This window comes from Amblyraja radiata, chromosome 1 (assembly GCF_010909765.2).
Source record: "Amblyraja radiata isolate CabotCenter1 chromosome 1, sAmbRad1.1.pri, whole genome shotgun sequence".
Classification (NCBI taxonomy): Eukaryota; Metazoa; Chordata; class Chondrichthyes; order Rajiformes; family Rajidae; genus Amblyraja; species Amblyraja radiata.
In genome coordinates this window covers 169,519,439-169,539,380 of record NC_045956.1, presented here as the reverse complement: position 1 = coordinate 169,539,380, position 19,942 = coordinate 169,519,439, and the positions used below count along the sequence as shown (strand labels likewise).

Genomic DNA, 19,942 nt, shown 5'->3' with positions numbered 1-19,942 from the left:
GCATCACACCCGTGCCTCCTGTATTATTGTGGTGAGCTGCATACTTGGAATAGTAACTTGTGGCAAGAGGCCAGATAATCCATGCCTTCACCCGCCTGAAGAAGGGTCTCGACCTGAAATGTCACCTATCACTCTGAAGAAGGGCTGTGACCTGAAACGTCACCCATTCCTGTCCTCCAGCGATGCTGCCTGACCCACCAGGTTATTCCAGCACTTTACATCGTTTTTTGTAAACCAGCATCTGCGGATCCTTGTGTTCACATTGGCTGCTGCCTGTTTTGGGGATGATATGAACCCCTCACCCCCCCCCCCCCACCCATTGCAACATGACTTTATGGCAACTCCTTTTTAATAAGTTTGAACAGCAACACCAGCTGCCGATAGGAATTTCTATAGTCAGAGGGTGGTGAATCTGTGGAATTCATTGCCACAGACAGCTGTGGAAGCCAAGTCAATGGGTCTTTTTAAGGTGGAGATTGACAGATTCTTGATTAATACGGGAGTCAGGGGTTATGGGGAGCAGGCAGGAGAATGGGGTTAAGAGGGAATGATAGATCAGCCATGATTGAATGGTGGGGTAGACTTGATAGGAGCAGAATTAAGCCATTCAGCCTATCACATGAACCTATGGACATGATAGGGAAACATTGCTCATGAGCTGAATCGAACAAAACAATTAGATTTTCATGACAGCAGTTCAGGGAACCTTATGACAGCGCCCAGCCTTAAATAATGGTGGCACAGTGATGTTGGTAGAGTTCCTGCCTCACAACGCCAGAGACCCTGGTTCGAATCCTGACTATGAGCGCTGTCATAAGGTTCCTTGAACGGCTATCATGAAAATCTTATTATTTCGTTCGATTCAGCTGATGAGCAATTTTACCCTATCATGTCCATAGGTTCATGTGATAGGAGCAGAATTAAGCCATTCAGCCTATCAAGTCTACCCCACCATTCAATCATGGCTGATCTATCATTCCCTCTTAACCCCATACGTTCTCCCCGTGACCATGTGAGAATCCTCTGGGTGTTCCGGTTTCCTCCCACACTCCAAAGTCATGCAGGCATGTATATTAATTGACTTCTGTAAAATTGTTCCTAGTGTGTAGAATAGAACAAGCGTATGGGTGATCGTTGATTGGCGCTGACTCAGTGGGCCGAAGGGTCTTTTCCCGCACTATATCTCTAAACTAAACTTCAAATTTCAACTAAACTAATCTAGGTTGGCGAGTGATAGGTGGATCCAGATGGACGGATTGATGGTAGATGGCAGGTGAGGGAGAAAAGGTTCGAGATAGTTTAATTTATTATTGTCACATAAACCGAGGTACAGTGAAAAGCTTAATGTTACGTGCTATCCAGTCAACGGAAAGACAATACATGATTACAATCAAGCCGTCCACAGTGTACAGATACAACAGAACGAGAATAACTTCTAGTGCAAGATAAAGCCCAATCAAAAGTCAGATGAAAAATAGTTCAAAGGTCTCCAATGAGGCAGATGGGAGGTCAGGACCACACTCTAGCTGGAGAGAAGACAGCATGGTATGGGAATAGTCCCATCCAAGACCGCAAGAAATCGCAGAGTTGTGGGCACAGCCCAGACCATAATACAAACCAACCTCCTCCCTTCCATTGACATCATCACCACTTCACGCTTCCTCGGCAAGGCCACCAGCAGGTGTCAGGGGTTATGGGGAGAAAGCAGGAGAATGGGGTTAGGAGGGAGAGATTGATCAGCCACGAATAAATGCTGGAGTAGACTTGATGGGCCAAAAGGTCTAATTCTGCTCCTGTCATTTATGAGCTTAATCAAGGATGAGTCTCAGCCCGTCATTCCCTCTTCTCCTTTCTCCCATCAGATATGACGGACATAAGTTGAAAACGTACACCTCCAGATTCAGGGACAGTTTCTTCCCAACTGTTATCGGGCAACTGAACAGTCTTTTCATCGGCTAGAGTGCGGTCCTGACATCCCATCATTGGTCATTGGGACAATCGGACTATCTTGAATCAGACTTTATCTTGCACTAAATGTTATAGCCTTTATCTGTGCACTGTGAGCGGCTGGATTGTCATCGCGTATAATCCTTTCTGTGACTGATTAGCATGCAAAGAAAGGAGACGTGGAGAAATGTATTTAGTCAGAGGGCGGTGAATCTGGGGAATTCATTGCCACGGAAAGCTGTGGAGGCCAAGTCAAGGGATATTTTTAAAGCAGAGTTTGACAGATTCTTGATTAACCATATAACAATTACAGCACGGAAACAGGCCATCTCGGCCCTACAAGTCCGTGCCGAACAACTTTTTTCCCTTAGTCCCACCTGCCTGCACTCATACCATAACCCTCCATTCCCTTCTCATCCATATGCCTATCCAATTTATTTTTAAATGATACCAACGAACCTGCCTCCACCACTTCCACTGGAAGCTCATTCCACACAGCTACCACTCTCTGAGTAAAGAAGTTCCCCCTCATGTTACCCCTAAACTTCTGTCCCTTAATAGTACGGGGGTCAAGGGTCATGGAGTGAAGGCAGGAGAATGGAGTTGAGAAGAAAAGATAGATCGGCCACAATTGAATGGCAGAGTAGACTTGATGAGCTAAATAGCCCCTAAAAATGATGGAGCAACAGCTTTTCAATGTGCTTCGGTAAACGTGACAATAATAAACTGAACTAAACTAAGTGTCAACTTGCTCCACGTCACGCGTAGTGGAGGACAATGACGTGGATCACTGGCTCCGATGGCCCTAATGATCCTTATTTCCGTTTGGTGACTTTTGAAATATGACTCCAAGACAATCAGTGTTCATTGCAGTTCCACATTACACAATAATCCATTTTATTTTTGGTATACTGTACATATACAAGCTTCCATAATGTTACTGTGAACATGTTACTGATAAAATGAATAATAACTTGAGTTGGTACGGTTAAAAATGATCCAAATAAAAATGCCATTTGACAATGTACGACTAGCGATGGAAATATTCAGACTGACATTCTGTGAATATTAGTTAAGTACACTCTGATGTGTCACAGATCATGCATTGTTTCTGCCCTCTTGTGACCAGCTTCTTCCAATCCACAGTGCCTCCCAAAAAGACAACATAACGAGAGAGGCCACTGTGACACAAATATTCATTTATATTAGCTGCTGCTTCCCAGCAGGCTTCCGAGGAAATAGGCGCAGTAGCCTTAGCAGGAGGTTGGTTGCAGCACTGTCTACCAAGGTCAGGTTTCTTCCCATCAGTGGGTTTCTCCATTTCCCTGCCGTCCCCAGGCAGTCAGAGTCTGTGGCACAGGTTTCTGGAAGAAAACAAGAAAACATTTGACAATCACAGAATTGCAGCTCTATTGGGCTGTGTTTAGGCCGCATTTGGAGTATTGCGTGCAGTTCTGGTTGCCCCATTACAGGATAGCTGTTTAGTTTAGGTGACGTTTCGGGTCGAGACCCTCCTTCAAACTGAAGAGCCTTGGTCTGAAGAAGGGTCTCGACCTGAAACGTTCCTTCTATCCAGACATGCTGGCTGTCCCGCCAAGTTACACCAGCATTTTGTGGCTATCTTCAGTGTAAACCAGCATCTGCAATTCCTTCCTATACAAGATGTTTAGGTTAGTTTTGGGACAGTGCGCAAACAGGCCCTTCAGCCCACCGTGTCCGCGCCAATCAGTGGTCCCCATACACTAGCACTAGCACTTTGAGTATAGGAGCAGGGAGGTTCTACTGCAGTTGTATAGGGTCTTGGTAAGACCACACCTGGAGTATTGCGTACAATTTTGGTCTCCTAATCAGAGGAAGGACATTGTTGCCATAGAGGGAGTACAGAGAAGGTTCACCAGACTGATTCCTGGAATGTCAGGACTTTCATATGAAGAAAGACTGGATAGACTCGGCTTGTACTCGCTAGAATTTAGAAGATTGAGGGGGGATCTTAGAGAAACTTACAAAATTCTTAAGTGGTTGGACAGGCTAGATGCAGGAAGATTGTTCCCGATGTTGGGGAAGTCCAGAACAAGGGGTCACAGTTTAAGGATAAAGGGGAAATCTTTGAGGACTGAGATGAGAAAAACATTTTTCACATTGTCAAATGGCATTTTGAATCTCTGGAATTCTCTGCCACAGAAGGTAGTTGAGGCCAGTTCATTGGCTATATTTAAGAGGGAGTTAGATGTGGCCCTTGTGGCTAAAGAGATCAGGGGGTATGGAGAGAAGGCAGGTACAGGATACTGAGTTGGATGATCAGCCATGATCATATTGAATGGCGGTGCAGGCTCGAAGGGCCGAATAGCCTACTCCTGCACCTATTTTCTATGTTTCCATGTTTCTATCCTACAAACCTGGGACAATTTACAATTTTTACAGAAGCCTCCAAATCTGTATGTCTTTGGAGTGTGGGAGGAAACCGGATCACCCATGCAGTCACGGGGAGAATGTACAAACTCCGCACAGAGAGCACCCGTAGTCAGGATAGAACTCGGGTCTCTGGCGCTGTAAGGCAGCAACTCAATCGCTGCACCCCGTGAAAGCTTTGAAGAGGGTGTAGAGGAGGTTTACCACAATGCTGCCTGGATGAGAGTGTTTCAGCTACAGGGAGAGGTTGGCTAGACTTCCATTGCTTTCTCTAGAACGCCGGAGGTTGAGGGGAGACTTGATAGAAGTAAATAAAATGATGAAAGGCATAGATAGGCAAGACAGTCAGAACCTTTTCCCCAGGATGGAAATGACCAAAACTAGAGGGCATAGCTATAAGGGAGAAAGGGGAAAATATATATATATTTTTTCTCCCAAACAATGGTGGGAGCCTGGAGCGCATTGCCGTGGGTGTTGGTGGAGGCAAATACGATAGAGGCGCTTAAGAAACTTCAAAGGTCTGTTTATTGTCACATTAAGGTACAGTGAAATTCGATTTACCATACAGCCTTACTAAAAAAAGCAACAAGACACACAACTACATAAAAGTTAACATAAACATCCACCACAGCAGATTCCACATTCTAAACTTCTTCCCACTTTATTCTCCCACGGTCGGGGCAGTCGAACCATCCACAATCAGGGTGATTGAAGCTCCCGCAGCTGGCGTTTGAAGCTCCCACGTCGGAGGGATCGAAGCTCCTATGGCCTGGAGCTCCGGAAGTCAGTCCCAAATCAAGGGACCACGAGCTCCACGATGTTAAAATTCCACAGGCACCCACGGTTAGAGCTTCCAAAGTCGGTCCCCAGCAGAGGCCGCCAATCGCACGATGTGGACATAACAGTGAGCACGAGAGGGAGAGGGAGAGTGGGAAAAGAAAGAGAGAAAGTGAAAGGAAAGAGAGTGGAAGAGAGAGGAAGGAGAGAGAAAGGAAATGTGTGGGAAGGAACTGCAGATTCTGGTTTAAACCGAAGATAGACCTAAAAATCTAGAGTAACTCAGCAGGACAGGCAGCATCTCTGGAGAGAATGAATGGATGACGTTTCGGGTCGAGACCCTTCTTCAGGCTGAAAGTCACGGGAAAGGGAAAAGAGAGATATAGACGATGATGTAGAGAGATAAAGAACAATGAATGAAAGATATGCAAAACAGTGGGGAGAGAGGGAGGGGCGAGAGAAGGATGGGGGGAGAGAGGGAGGGGGGAGAGAGGGAGGGGGGAGAGAGGGAGGGGGAGAGAGGGAGGGGGGAGAGAGGGAGGGGGGAGAGAGGGAGGGGGGAGAGAGGGAGGGGGGAGAGTGGGAGGGGGGAGAGTGGGAGGGGAGGAGAGAGGGAGGGGAGGAGAGAGGAGAGAGGGAGGAAGAGAGAGTCGCACCAGCTTTTCGTTTTCATCCAACAAACAGCTGACCTGTTGATTGAAAGATATGCAAAAAATTAATGATGATAAAGGAAACATAGAAACATAGAAATTAGGTGCAGGAGTAGGCCATTCGGCTCGAAGGGCCGAATGGCCTACTCCTGCACCTAATTTCTATGTTTCTATGTTTCCCTTATCATCATTAATTTTTTGCATATCTTTCAATCATTGTTCTTTATCTCTCCACATCATCATCATCTATATCTCTCGTATCCCTCTCCCGTGACTTTCAATCTGAAGAAGGGACCTGTTCCGAAACGTCACCTTCCCTTCTCTCCAGAGATGATGCCTGTCCCACTGAGTTACTTCAGCTTTTTTTGTCTATCTTCAGATAGAGAGGTAAGATGGGGCAAGTTGGTCGGTTGTGGGCTAATTGGGCTATAGGGCCTGTTTCCATGCTGTATTACCATATAATTGCCCTGTTAATGCACAAATTTATCTTATTCTTTAGCATTGATAACTCTGGCTTACTCTCCTAGATCAGTCAAGTTAGTCTACTGGAAAATTTGTGCCTTGTTGCTAGTAATCAGGGTATATGTGGAAACGAGCAGTTCTTACTCTAACTATGCTACAGTGCGGATAGCTCGACTGTAAACATGTATTGAATTTCCGCTGACTGGTTAGACAATAGACAATGGGTGCCGGAGTAGGCCATTCGGCCCTTCGAGCCATTCAATGTGATCATGGCTGATCATCCACAATCACTACCCCGTCCTGCCTTCTCCCCATATCCCCTGACTCCGCTATCTTTAAGAGCCCTATCTAGCTCTCTCTTGAAAGTATCCAGAGAACCTGCCTCCACTGCCCTCTGAGGCAGAGAATTCCACAGACGCAACAAAAGCTTTTCACTGTACATGTGACAATAAACCAGACTCAAGCTCAAATGCAGAGATTATTACCGTCAGTGCAGCAGATACCCGACGATGCACATTTCCCACCACTTGCTCCACAGGGTGATCCAGCGGGTTCACACGGGGAGAGCAGATAGTTCTCCTCCTGACATCTCAGTGTTTCCGAGGTCCCAATGAAGCAGCCAAGCTCTTGCCCGCAGCAGATGTTAGCTCCAAAGCAACGGCCTCTGTTGTCAGGTCCGCAAGGCATACACTAACGGAGAACGGAAACAAAGAAAGTGAAAGCATAATCAGCAGTTTGTTGACCAGAGTTGGTTCAGGAAAGCAGCTCAGCGCAGTCTACAATGTCAACAGAATGGATGATAAATGGACAAACGTTGACCTTTCCAGTGTCGCCCACATCCTGTGATGGAATTAAATTGGGAAGAAAGCATCATTTTTTTCATGTTCTTCAACAACAAAAAAACTTAACTTCAACTGCAAAAGATAAATTCATGAGAGGTAGGAGCAGAATTAGGCCATCGGACCATCGGATCCCCACGACCGATGATGTAAGGCTACTTGGTCTATAATTCCCCGTTTTCTCTCTCCCTCCTTTCTTAAAAAGTGGTTACATTGGCTACCCTCCATTCCACAGGAACTGATCCAGAGTCGAGAGAATATTGGAAAATAATCACCAATGCATCCACGATTTCTAGGACCACCTTCTTGAGTACTATGGGATGCAGACCATCAGGCCCTGGGGATCTATCTGCCTTCAGTCCCAACAGTTTACCTAACACCATTTCCTGACTAATGTGGATTCCCTTCAGTTCCTCCCTCCCAGTCGATCCTCAGTGCCCTAGTATTTCTGGAAGATTGCTCTGTCTTCCTTAGTGAAGACAGAACCAAAGTGCTCGTTCAACTGTTCTGCCATTTCCTTGTTTCCCATTATAAATTCACCTGTCTCTGACTGTAAGGGACCTACATTCGTCTTCACTAATCTTTTCCTTTTTACATACTTAAAGAAATTTTACAGTCAGTTTTTATATTCCCCGCAAGCTTTCTTTCATGCTCTTTTTTCCCCCTCTTAATTAATCCCTTTGTCCTCCTCTATTGAGTTCTAAATTTCTCCCAGTCCTCCGGTTTTCCGCTTCTTCTGCCCAATTTATATGCCTATTCCTTGACTTCCCTCGTCAGCCACGGTATTGCTGCCTTGCCAGTTTTATTTTTTCGCCAGACAGGGATGAACAATTTCTGGAGTTCATCCATGCGGTCTTTAAATCTTCATCATTGCATCTCCACTGTCAACCCTTTAAGTATCATTTGCATGTCTATCCTCGCCAATTCCCGCCTGATACCTTCACAAAGTCTCCTTTAATCAAGTTCAGGACCCTAGTCTCTGAATTAACCGTGTCACTCTCCATCCTAATGCAGAATTCCACCATATTATGGTCATTGTTGCCCAAGGGTCCATGCACAACAAGATCGCTAACTAATCCTGCCTCATTACACAATACTCAGTCTAGGATGGCCTGTCCTCTGGTTGGTTCCTCTACATATTGGTTTAAAAACCTATCCGTATACATTCCAGGAAATCCTCCTCAGTGCTGTTACCAATTTGGTTGGCCCAATCAATATGCAGATTAAAGTCACCCATGATATCTGCTGTACCTTTGCTACACATCCCTAATTCCCTGCTTCATGTTATCCCCAACCTCCCTACTGCTGTTTGGTGGTCTGTATACAACTCCAACAAGCGTTTTCTGCATTTGGCTATTTTGCAGTTCTACCCATACCGATTCTGCAGCATCGAATACCCCTGCATGTTCCACTCCCAGCCTTGGTCACCCTGGAGCCATGTCTCCGTAATTCCAACTATATCATATCCCTTAACTACATTGTGTATACAAGCAAAGAATCTCACTGTGCCTAGTCACATGTGACAATAAAGTATTCCTATTCCTAACTGCACATTCATTTCATTCACCTTATTACGAATGCTCCTCTCATTAAGGCACAAAGCTTTCAGGTTAGTTTTTGTTATCTCCCTTCTGCCTTTTGGTTCTGTCCTTTTATGGCCCTCTGCCTCCATACATTGGTTCCCATCCCCCTGCCCTGTTAGTTTAAACGTGTCCTCCTACACTCTCTTTCCTGTTAACTGCACGCATACACTTCCATGTTGTTGACTCCACCACCATTTCACTCCTGCCATCAGGAAGAAGATATAGAAGCCTGAAATCTGTAACATCCAGGTTCAGGAACAGCTTGTTTCCAACGACTCTTCGGGCTATTAAACACTACAACCTTCAAATAGGCTCTGGACTATATAGACTGGTCTTTGCATTACTAGTGTCTGTTTATTTGTCTGTTTTTTTTAAATATACCTTCTGAACATTTTGTTGTTGTTTATTATGGGTTTTACAGAGGAATATGTTTACATATCTGTTGTGCTGCTGCAAGTATCTGCTGTACATTCTCCCTGTGACCCGAGTCGTTTTTTTTCCGGGATCTCCGGTTTCCTCCCGCACTCCAAAGACCTACAGGTTTGTAGGCTAATTGGCTTGGCATAATTGTAACATTGTCCCTAATGTGTGTGGATTAGTGTTAGTGTGCGGACAATCACTGGTCGGCGAGGACTCGGTGGGACAAAGGGACTATTTCCACACTCTATCTCTAAACCAAAGTGAGAATTTCATTTTTTCCATTTCGGGATATATGACAATAAAACACTCTTGACCTCTTTCAAAATTCCAGTTTCTCGATACCTAATTCTCCCCCCGTCTTCAGTAATATCCATCTGACAAGCAAAGAAAATGATGCAGGATTTGATCAAATGTTAAGACAGGTTACTGATGGCCTAATGGCCTTCTTACTTATTTTGTTCATATACTCCTACTTTAATTTCTTGTGTCTATTACTCAGTAAATATGATGCTTATGCATTAAATATCCAAACAGTTTCTGGTGAAAATTCTCTGGGCTTTAAACATTAAACTCCTTAGTTAATAGTTCAATTGCTTGCATAGAAACATCCTTCTTTAAGAATTGATTTCTGAATCCAAATACATTTATTTGTGTTTGTGAACTGACCAATTTCATTCATTAGATTTGTATTAAGAGCTTCAAATGCAGCACAGTGACTGTGAAACAGGATAGAAACATAGAAAATAGGTGCAGGAGTAGGCCATTCGGCCCTTCGAGCCTGCACCGCCATTCAATATGATCATGGCTGATCATCCAACTCAGTATCCTGTTCCTGCCTTCTCTCCATACCCCCTGATCCCTTTAGCCACAAGGGCCACATCTAACTCCCTCTTAAATATAGCCAATGAACTGGCCTCAACTACCTTCTGTGGCAGAGAATTCAGGAGATTCACCACTCTCTGTGTGAAAATTGTTTTTCTCATCTCGGTCCTAAAAGATTTCCCCCTTATCCTTAAACTGTGACCCCTTGTTCTGGACTTCCCCAACATCGGGAACAATCTTCCTGCATCTAGGATGTGCTTCATGCAATTAATCCAAGAATTTTAAGGGCATATAAAACATCACAATTTACACTGTCCGCCCAGTTTATGGCCACATCTGGGTTTTACAATTCATAATATGACTTATTTAGAAATTGTACTACATATAGTGGCCAGTTAATCACTTGCGGTTTAGACATTAAACTTTAGAGATACAGTGCAAAATTGACCCTTCAGCCCATCAAGCCCAACAAGTGATCACCGTACACTAATACTATCCTACACCCTAGGGACAATTTACAATTTTTACCGAGGCCAATTAACCGACAAACCTTTACGTCATTGGAGTGTGGGAGGAAACCGGAGCTCCCGGAGAAAACCCACACAGTCATGGGGAGAAAGTATAAACTCCATATAAACAACACTCGGAGTCAGAATCGAAGCTGGGTCCCTGACGTCGTAAGGCAGCAGCTCTACAGTCCGAGCCCCTCGAACTCAATCAAAATGATAGCAGGCAGCCTTGGAAGCCTTACCCCACTACTCAAACCTCACGTCAAAAACCTCGGCGTGATATTTGACTCAGCAGTGAAATTTGACAAACAAGTCAATGCCGTGGTAAAAGCTAGCTTCTTTCAGCTTCGGACGATAGCTAAAATAAAACAATTCCTCCACTTTGATGACCTCGAAAAGATCATCCACACATTTATCTCCTCCCGCCTAGATTACTGCAACTCTCTTTACACTGGCATCAGCCAATCCTCCCTGTCCCGCCTGCAACTGGTCCAAAACGCCGCAGCGAGACTCCTGACGAGCACCCAAAAAAGGGACCACATCACCCCGATCCTGGCCTCTCTCCACTCGCTCCCTGTGCGGTTCCGTATACATTTCAAGACCCTCCTCTATGTCTACAAAGCCCTTAATGGGCTTGCCCCCTCCTACATTAAAAGTCTTCTCACCCACCACTCCACCTCCAGGTCCATCAGATCGGCCGACTTGGGGCTGCTGAATATCCCGCGGTCTAGGCATAAGCTTAGGGGCGACCGTGCCTTTGCGGTTGCAGCTCCTAGACTGTGGAACAGCATCCCCCTTCCCATCAGAACTGCCCCCTCCATCGACTTCTTTAAGTCAAGACTAAAAACGTATCTATACTCCCAAGCCTTTCCTGACGTCCACTGAGCGAGGGCTACATGTATATATGTATGTAGTTTGTTTGTTTATACTATTCTTATAACAAATATAAAGCACTTTGGCCAACGAGAGTTGTTTTTTAAATGTGCTATATAAATAAATGTGACTTGACTTGACTACAGCTACGAAACCGTGACACCCTTTCTATTGATAAAATCTATAACTTGTTCACTATTAATGTTTCATTTGCATGTGACTTCAACTAATGATAAAAAAATATATAACTTTAATGTTTTAAAAACATCTCTGATAATGCAATATATGTATTCAAATACAGAAAAAATTGATTAAACAAAATATAGATAGATTCATCATTTTTTATATGGCATCATAGTCAAAGAGCATAGAAAGGGGCCTTGTGGCACAATTCTTCCTGCCGACTAAGATGCCTATCTATGCTAATCCCATTTTCCTGCATTTAAATCATACCTTTCTATTCTTTTCCGATCCATCATATATCTGTCCAAATGATTTTAAACATTGCATTTGTTTGTACCTGCCTCTGTCATCTCCTCTGGCAACTCATTAGATATCCCTCCCTCCACCCTCTATGTGAAAAAGTTTCCCCGCTCACCTAAAGTTTATACTCCATGAGTTTTAGACTCCCCCAACATGGGGGAAAGATGGTGTCTACCTCTATTCCCCTCACAATTTTATAAACCTCCACAAGAAACATAGACGTAGAAACATAGAAAATAAGTGCAGGAGTAGGCCATTTGGCCCTTCGAGCCAGCACTGCCATTCAATGTGATCATCCACAATCAGGGCCCCATTCCTGCCTTCTCCTTATATCCCTTGATTTTTCTACCCCTAAGAGCTCTATTTAACTCTCTTTTGAATGCATCCAGTAAATCGGCCTCCACTGCCTTCTGAGGCAGAGAATTCCACAAATTCACAACTCTCTGGGTGAAAAGGTTTTTCCTCATCTCAGTTCTGAATGGTCTGCCCCTTATTCTTAAACTGTGGCCTCTGGTTCTGGACTCCCTCAACGCCGGGAACATATTTCCTGCATTCAGCTTGTCCAATTCCTTAATAATTTTATATGTTTCTATAAAATCCCCTCTCATCTTTCTAAATTCCAGTGAATACAACCCCAGTTGTTCCATTCTTTCATCATATGACAGTTCCACCATCCCAGGAAATAACATTGTGAACCCAAGCTGCACTCCCTCAATAGCAAGAATGTCCTTCCTCAAATTAGGGGACCAAAACTGCACACAATTATCTAGGTGTGGTCTCACCAGGGCCCTGTACAATTGCCGAAGGACCTCTTTGCTCCTATACTCAAATCCTCTCGATATGAAGGCCAGCATGCCATTAGCTTTCTTCACTGCCTGCTGTAGCTGCATGCTTACTTTCAGTGACTGATGTACAAGGACACCCAGGTCTCGTTGCACTTCCCCTTTTCCTAATCTGACACCATTCTGATAATAATCTGACTTCTTGTTCTTGCCACCAAAGTGGATAACCTCACATTTATCCACATTAAATTGCATCTGGCATGCATCTGCCCACTCACCCAACCTATCCAAGTCACCCTGCATCCTCATAGAATCCTCTTCACAGTTCACACTGCCACCCAGCTTCGTGTCATCTGCAAATTTGCTAATGTTACTTTTAATTCCTTCATCTAAATCATTAATATATATTGTAAATACAAGATCAGTTTTTCACCTCCTGCCTGCCCCAGCCTATCCAGTTTCCCAGCTAAAGCCCTCCATTCATGATAACATCCCAGTGAATATCTTCTGCATTCTTTCTAGTGCTAACACGGCCTTTAAATTAAGATTGACAGAAACATTTGGCACAACTTTTGTCTGTAATTATTCCCTCGTCTGACCCTGACCTCATCTTACTGAACCCACCAACTCCCACAGTTATCTGGACTACATCTCCTCCCACCCTGCCTCTTGCAAAGACACTATGCCCTACTCTCAATTTCACTGTCTGCTCCCAAGATGTGGCTTTCCATTCTAGGATATTTGAGAGGTCGTCTTTCTTTAGTAAAGAGTTCCCTCCTTTCTGTCATTGATCAATCCCTCACCCGCATCTCCTCCTTGTCCTGTAGTTCTGCTCTAACTCTCCCTCTCCTCAGTGGTCTCCTGGTCCTCACCTTTCACCCCACCAGCCTCTGCATCTAACATATTGTCCTCTGACATTTCCGTCACCTCCAATGTGATCCCACCACCAGTCACATCTATGTATCCCCATCCCTTTCTGCCTTCTGCAGAATCTGCTCCCTCTGCAAATCTTTGGTTCACTCACCCCTTCCTACTCCAACCACCCCTTCCCAAGGTACTTTCCCCAGCGAATGCAGGAGATGCAATACCTGTTCCTCCTCCATCATATCAATCCCAGGATCGCAGCAGTCCTTCCAGGTGAGACAGAAATTCACGTGTACCTCCACTAACCTCATCACCTGTATGTTGTATTCCCCTTGTGGCCTCCAATACATCGGCGATACCGAGTGTAGACTCAACAATTATTTTGCCAAACACTTGTCCATAAGTTCAAAAGATATAGGAGCAGAATTAGGCCATTCGGCCCATCGTGTCTGCTCTGCCATTCGATCAGGGCTGAACCCCATTCTCCTACCTTGTCCCATAACCCTTGACATCCTTTCCAATCAAGAACTTATCAATTTCCGCCTTAAAAATACCCAATGAAGGCCTCCACGGCCTTTTGTGGCAATGAATTCCCTCTGGCGGGAGAAATTCCTCCTCATCGCCATTCTAAATATACATCTTTTATGCTGAGCCTGTGCCACAGAAGGGTGGGGAGGCCGTCAATGGATATTTTTAAAGTGTCTCCTCAGATCCTGGTGAACTTCTACCGCTGCACCATCGAGAGCATCCTTACCAACTGTATCACAGTATGGTATGGCAACTGCTCTGTCTCCGACCGGAAAGCACTGCAGAGGGTGGTGAAAATTGCCCAACGCATCACCAGTTCCTCGCTCCCCTCCATTGAGTCTGTCCAAAGCAAGCGTTGTCTGCGAAGGGCGCTCAGCATCGTCAAGGACTGCTCTCACCCCAACCACAGACTGTTTACCCTCCTACCATCCGGGAGGCGCTACAGGTCTCTGCGTTGCCGGACCAGCAGGTCCAGGAACAGCTTCTTCCCTGCGGCTGTTACATTACTCAACACTGTACCTCGGTGATTGCCAATCACCCCCCCCCCCCCCCACCCCCGGACACTCCTTCCACCAGGAAAAAAATAATTGCACTACTATGACTGTATGCACGTAAATATATTTATTTATTACTCATATTCTATGTCGCTCTTCTAGGGAGATGCTAACTGCATTTCGTTGTCTGTACTGTACACTGCACAATGACAATAAAGTTTGAATCTGAATCTGAAGTGGAGATTGAATAGTATTGGTGTCAGGCATTATGGGGAGGAGAATGGGGTTGAGAAGGAAAGATAGATCAGCCATGATTGAATGGCGGAGTAGACGATGGGCGGAAGGGCCTAATTTGGCTCCTATAACCTATGAACTTAGAAAGTTGTCATGTCAACAGTCTGAGCTCCGTGTTTCCATGGGAGACTTAAGAAGATACAAGCCTGAATCTGACGAAGGGTCCCGACTAGAAACGCCACCTATCCCTGTTCTCCAGACTTGCTGCCTGAACTGCTGAGTTAATCCAACTGTGCATTCTTTGAGGGTTTTTTGTCTTTGGTCTGCCCAGATTTTGAGTAACAAGCATTTGTCTGCAGACTTGCGAACTGATTGATGAATTATTTGCTAAGATGAAGCCACAGTGTTTCGGATTAGATGGATACACAGTGCTGGAGTAACCCAGCGGGTCCGGCAACATTTCCGGAGAAAAGGAATAGGTGACGTTTCGGATCGGCACCCTTCTTCAGACTGAAAGATAGAGGTGGGAGGAGGGGGGGGGGGAGAACTGAAGTTGAGAAAAGAGCAGAGCAAATCAGGCTGGCAACAGATGACCTGGGGAAGGGTGGAGTCCATAATGGCCCATTTTTGGCTGTGGTAGATATGCTAATGAGAGGGACACAAGGATGTGAACAGTGGAACTGGTGGAATGACAAGATTGTGAAAAGGAGGAGAGGGGGGGGGGGGGGGGGGGAGGGAATGCAGGAGTTACTTGAAATTGGAGAAATTAATGTTCATACCGCTGGGCTGTAAGGTGCCCGAGCGAAATACGAGGTGCTGTTCTTCCAATTTCGGGTTAGGTTGGACTAATTTTCAGAAGCTTCATGCTTTACATCAAATGCATGAAAACAGCCCATTTAGACAATAGACAATAGGTGCAGGAGTAGGCCGTTCAGCCCTTCGAGCCAGCACCGCCATTCAATGCGATCATGGCTGATCATCCCCAATCAGTACCTCGTTCCTGCCTTCTCCCCATATCCCCCGACCCTGCTATCTTTATCTAGCTCTCTCTTGAACCACCAGTTTCTGCCAATGGGCCACAGAAGGCTCTTCCCTCCCCTCTCCTTTCCTGCACTGTCATGTCAGGGGAGACCTGACTGAAGTATGTAAAGTTATGAGAGGCAGTGATAGGGTAGACAGTCAGAACCCCTTTCCCAGGGTGGAAACGTCAAAGACCAGGGGGGCAAAGCTGTTGGTGCAAAGGGCAGATTTTAAAGATCATATGTAGGGCAGGTTTGGTGAATGCTTGGAACGTGATGCCAGGGGTGGTGGTGGAGGCAGATACGACAGTGGCTTTTAAGAGCTTTTAGATGCGCACATGGAATGGAGGGCAATGGATCAAAAAGAGCAAAAAGAGATATGGCATTATGTTCGGCACGGACATTGTGGGCCACAATGCCTGTTCCTTTACTGTCCGGTTCTATGTTCTATGTCAATTAATATTAAAAAATCTAAAAATCTCCACCTTGAAGTTATCAATTCTTACCAATATTGGGATGAAGAATTTTCATACCTCCAAATTTGCTTTGAAAGCCTCAGGGAAATGCTGGTCAGTTGAAATGTGTTGGAAGGAACTGCAGATGCTGGTTTGCACCAAAGATAGACACAAAATGCTGGAGTAACTCAGCGGAACACAGGCTGCATCTTTTCACAGATGGAATGGGCGATGTTTCGGGTTGAGACCTTGTCTGAAGAAACGTCACCCATTCCTTTTCTCCAGAGATGCTGCCTGTCCCGCTGAGTTACTCCAGCATTTTGTATCTATCTTTGCTAATCAGTTGAGTTCTTCCCAGTGTTCAACTAAACCAGTGGGTAATGCAATACCAGCCATTGAACCTCCAGATTATTTTTTAATCTATATACCATTTTTGGGTAAAATTGAAACCTTACCTCTGAACATTGCCACACAACCGACCTTGGTTGTGTGGCAATAAAATTATTTCAATTTCAAATTCAAAAACAGGAGACACTAAGTAGCCCTCTTCCCCAGAAGAGCTGCAGTAATTGGGCCACACAGTGGTAGAGTTGCTGCCTTACAGCACTTACAGTGCCAGAGACCCAGGTTCATTCCTGACTGCTGTTTGTACAGAGTTTGTACATTCCCCCGTGACCGCGTGGATTTTCTCTGAGATCTTCGGTTTCCAAAGGAGTACAGGATTGAAGGTTAATTGGCTTGGGTTTGTATACTTGGTATAAGTGCAATTTGTCCCTAGTGTGTATAGGATAGTGTTAATGTGCGGGGATCGCTGGTTGGTACGGACTCGGTGGGCAAAAGTGCTTATTTTCGTGCTGTATCGCCAAACTAAACTAAACTGCACAGGGAGACGTCAATTGCCATTTTCCCACCGGTAACAAACTGTCCCAGAACCCACTAAACACACTGCCCTTTGAACTCACACACCTGGGTACAACTATGTCAGGGTTTATGGGAGAAGGCAGGAGAATGGGGTTAAGAGAGGAAGATAGATCAGCTATGATTGAATGGCAGAGTAAACTTAGAATCCTAGAATCGTAGAGTGATACAGTGTGGAAACAAGCCCTTTGACCCAACTTGCCCACACTGGCCAACAATGTCCCTGCTACACCAATTCCACCTGTCCTCGTTTGGTCCATATCCCTCCAAACTTGTCCTGTCCACGTACCTGTCTAATTGTTTCTTAAATGTTGGGATACTCCCAGCCTCAACTACCTCCTCTGGCAGCTTGTTCCATACACCCACCACCCTTTGTGTTTAAAGTTACACCTCAGATTTCTATTAAATCTTTTCCCCGTCACCTTAATCGTATGTCCTCTGGTCCTCTATTCACCTACTCTGGGCAAGCGACTCTGTGCATCTACCTAATTTATTCCTCTCATGATTTTATACACCTCTATAGGATCACCCCTCACCCTCCTGGGCTCCCAGGAATTAGAATCCCAGCCTAAACCTCTCCCTGTAGCCCAGACCCTCTAGTCCTGGCAACATCCTTGTAAATTTTCTCTGTACCCTTTCCAGCTTGACAACATCTTACCAATAACATGGTGCCCAGAACTGAACACAATACTCTAAAAGCAGCCTCGCCAACATCTTATTAATGCAACATGACCTCCCAACTTCTATACTCAATACTCTGACTGATGAAGGCCAATGTGCCGAAAGCCTTTTTGATCACCCCATTTCTACCTGCGATTCCACCTTCAAGGAACCATGCACCTGCACGCCTAGATCCCTCTGTCTACAACACTCCCCAGAGCCCTGCCATTCACTGTCACTCTTGCCCATTTTAGACTCAGGAGAATGCAGGAGAATTGGGCTAAGAGGGCAAGATAGATCAGCCATGATTGAATGGCAGAGTAGACTTGATGGACCAAATGGCCTACTTCTGCTCGGATCACTTTGGGAAAAATTCTGGTTCGGAATATGCTGGAGCAAGTTCATAGAAACATAGAAACTAGGTGCAGGAGTAGGCCATTCGGCCCTTCGAGCCTGCACCACCATTCAATATGATCATGGCTGATCATCCAACTCAGTATCCCATCCCTGCCTTCTCTCCATTCCCCCTTAAAAACAACAACACAAATGAAGGAAGTTGTCGAGGGAAGGTGATACCGACTTACCTGCCTGATGTCTGTGTCGAGGAAAGACCTCTTGCCTCCTCTGGGACAGTTTAGCCACAAGGGCCACATCTGACTCCCTCTTAAATATAGCCAATGAACTGGCCTCAACTACCTTCTGTGGCAGAGAATTCCACAGATTCACCACTCTCTGTGTAAAAAATGATTTTCTCATCTCGGTCCTAAAAGACTTCCCTCAATATAGGGAGGATCCAGAACTTTGGTTTTCGTGTGAAACTAAGACATTTACTTTCACACTAAATCATTTCCACCCTGGGGTAACAAAATAAACACGTTCTGACTATCTACCCTGTCTGTGCCTGTAATAATATTACATACTTGGATCAGGAGGCCCTCGACATGATTCAGTGCAGAGAAGTTAGAATACTTTCTAGTACAAGTGGGACGAGTATAGATGGGACATGTTGATCCGTGTGAGCAAGTTGGGCTGAAGGGCCTGTTTCCACGATGTATGCCTATGATTCCATGACTCTACTGTGTGTAATTATTCTGTTAAGTAAGAATTGTTCCCTTCCGGAACACACGGCATTGAATCATTCTTGACTCTTGAAGAAAACTCCGAGGAAAGGTCACGAACCGAAACGTCGCCTATCCACATTCATCAAACGGTTCTGCCTGACCCGCTGAATTACTCCAGCGCGTTTGTGTCTACTCTGGATTATTGACTCGATTTCCTTTCAAAAATAAACCAAATGCTTTCCTTAAAAACAACAACACAAATGAAGGAAGGTACACAAAATTGCTGGGGAAACTCAGCGGGTGCAGCAGCATAGATGCTGCTGCACCCGCTGAGTTTCCCCAGCAATTTTGTGTACCTTCGATATTCCAGCATCTGCAGTTCCCTTTTGAACACAACACAAATGAAGGAAGTTGTCGAGGGAAGGTGGTACCGGCTTACCTGCCTGATGTCTGTGTCGAAGAAAGACCTCTTGCCTCCTCTGGGGCAGTTTTGGATGTAGCATGTCGATGCCAGGGCTAGGAGCCACAGCAGGCAGACTAGATGGGACAAGAGCGGCATTGCGTCCAGCACAGGCTTGCTATACACACCCCTGAGGTCGCTATCTTCTACTTATACACCGCCGCACACGTCACTGCTTTCGACCAATTCATCTTCTGCATAAATTGCTGGCGATAGATATTGTTTTATTTTGAAATGCCGAGTGTAATAGCAGCATCCCACTGCCAAGCACGCGTCAACTCGTGGACCGCGTTGTTACCAGGAACTTGTTAACAACTAAAGTTCCAGCGGCGGAAAACTTCACTGGCTTGCTTTGCAAACATGTTGTTTGACAAGGCTGTGTGTAAAGCATAGATAGAGGGGCGGGGGAGAGTTGGACAAGCTGACAAAAACTGCTGCCCTCCGCCCCCCGGGTTGAATGGCCTCGCTGTGTGTGTGGGAGCCGGCTTTTGTAGCCAGACTCGCAAATTCATGAGGTATTCAAAGAGCCCCGGGTGACACAGAACGAAAGTGGGCTCACAAGATTCAAGGAGCGCTCGGAAATAGTTCACTGGAGTTTATAAAACATAATTACAAGGGGAATCAGTAAGATGGTGTTGTCTACCTTGCATGCTATGTCTCTTCAATGTCCTTGAGTGGAACAGAAAATACAAA

General features: G+C 45.3%; 1 protein-coding gene across 1 annotated transcript; it reads right to left on the bottom strand.

Moving 5' to 3' along the window:
• Positions 1 to 2,823: 2,823 nt before the first annotated feature.
• Positions 2,824 to 19,567, bottom strand: LOC116981968 (vasopressin-neurophysin 2-like). Its single transcript, XM_033035223.1, has 3 exons — positions 19,229 to 19,567; positions 6,731 to 6,935; positions 2,824 to 3,311 (listed from the first exon to the last, which is right to left on the bottom strand). Exons 1-3 carry the CDS (start codon positions 19,346 to 19,348, stop codon positions 3,148 to 3,150), a joined length of 489 nt encoding a protein of 162 aa, XP_032891114.1. The 5' UTR covers positions 19,349 to 19,567; the 3' UTR covers positions 2,824 to 3,147.
• Positions 19,568 to 19,942: the final 375 nt, after the last annotated feature.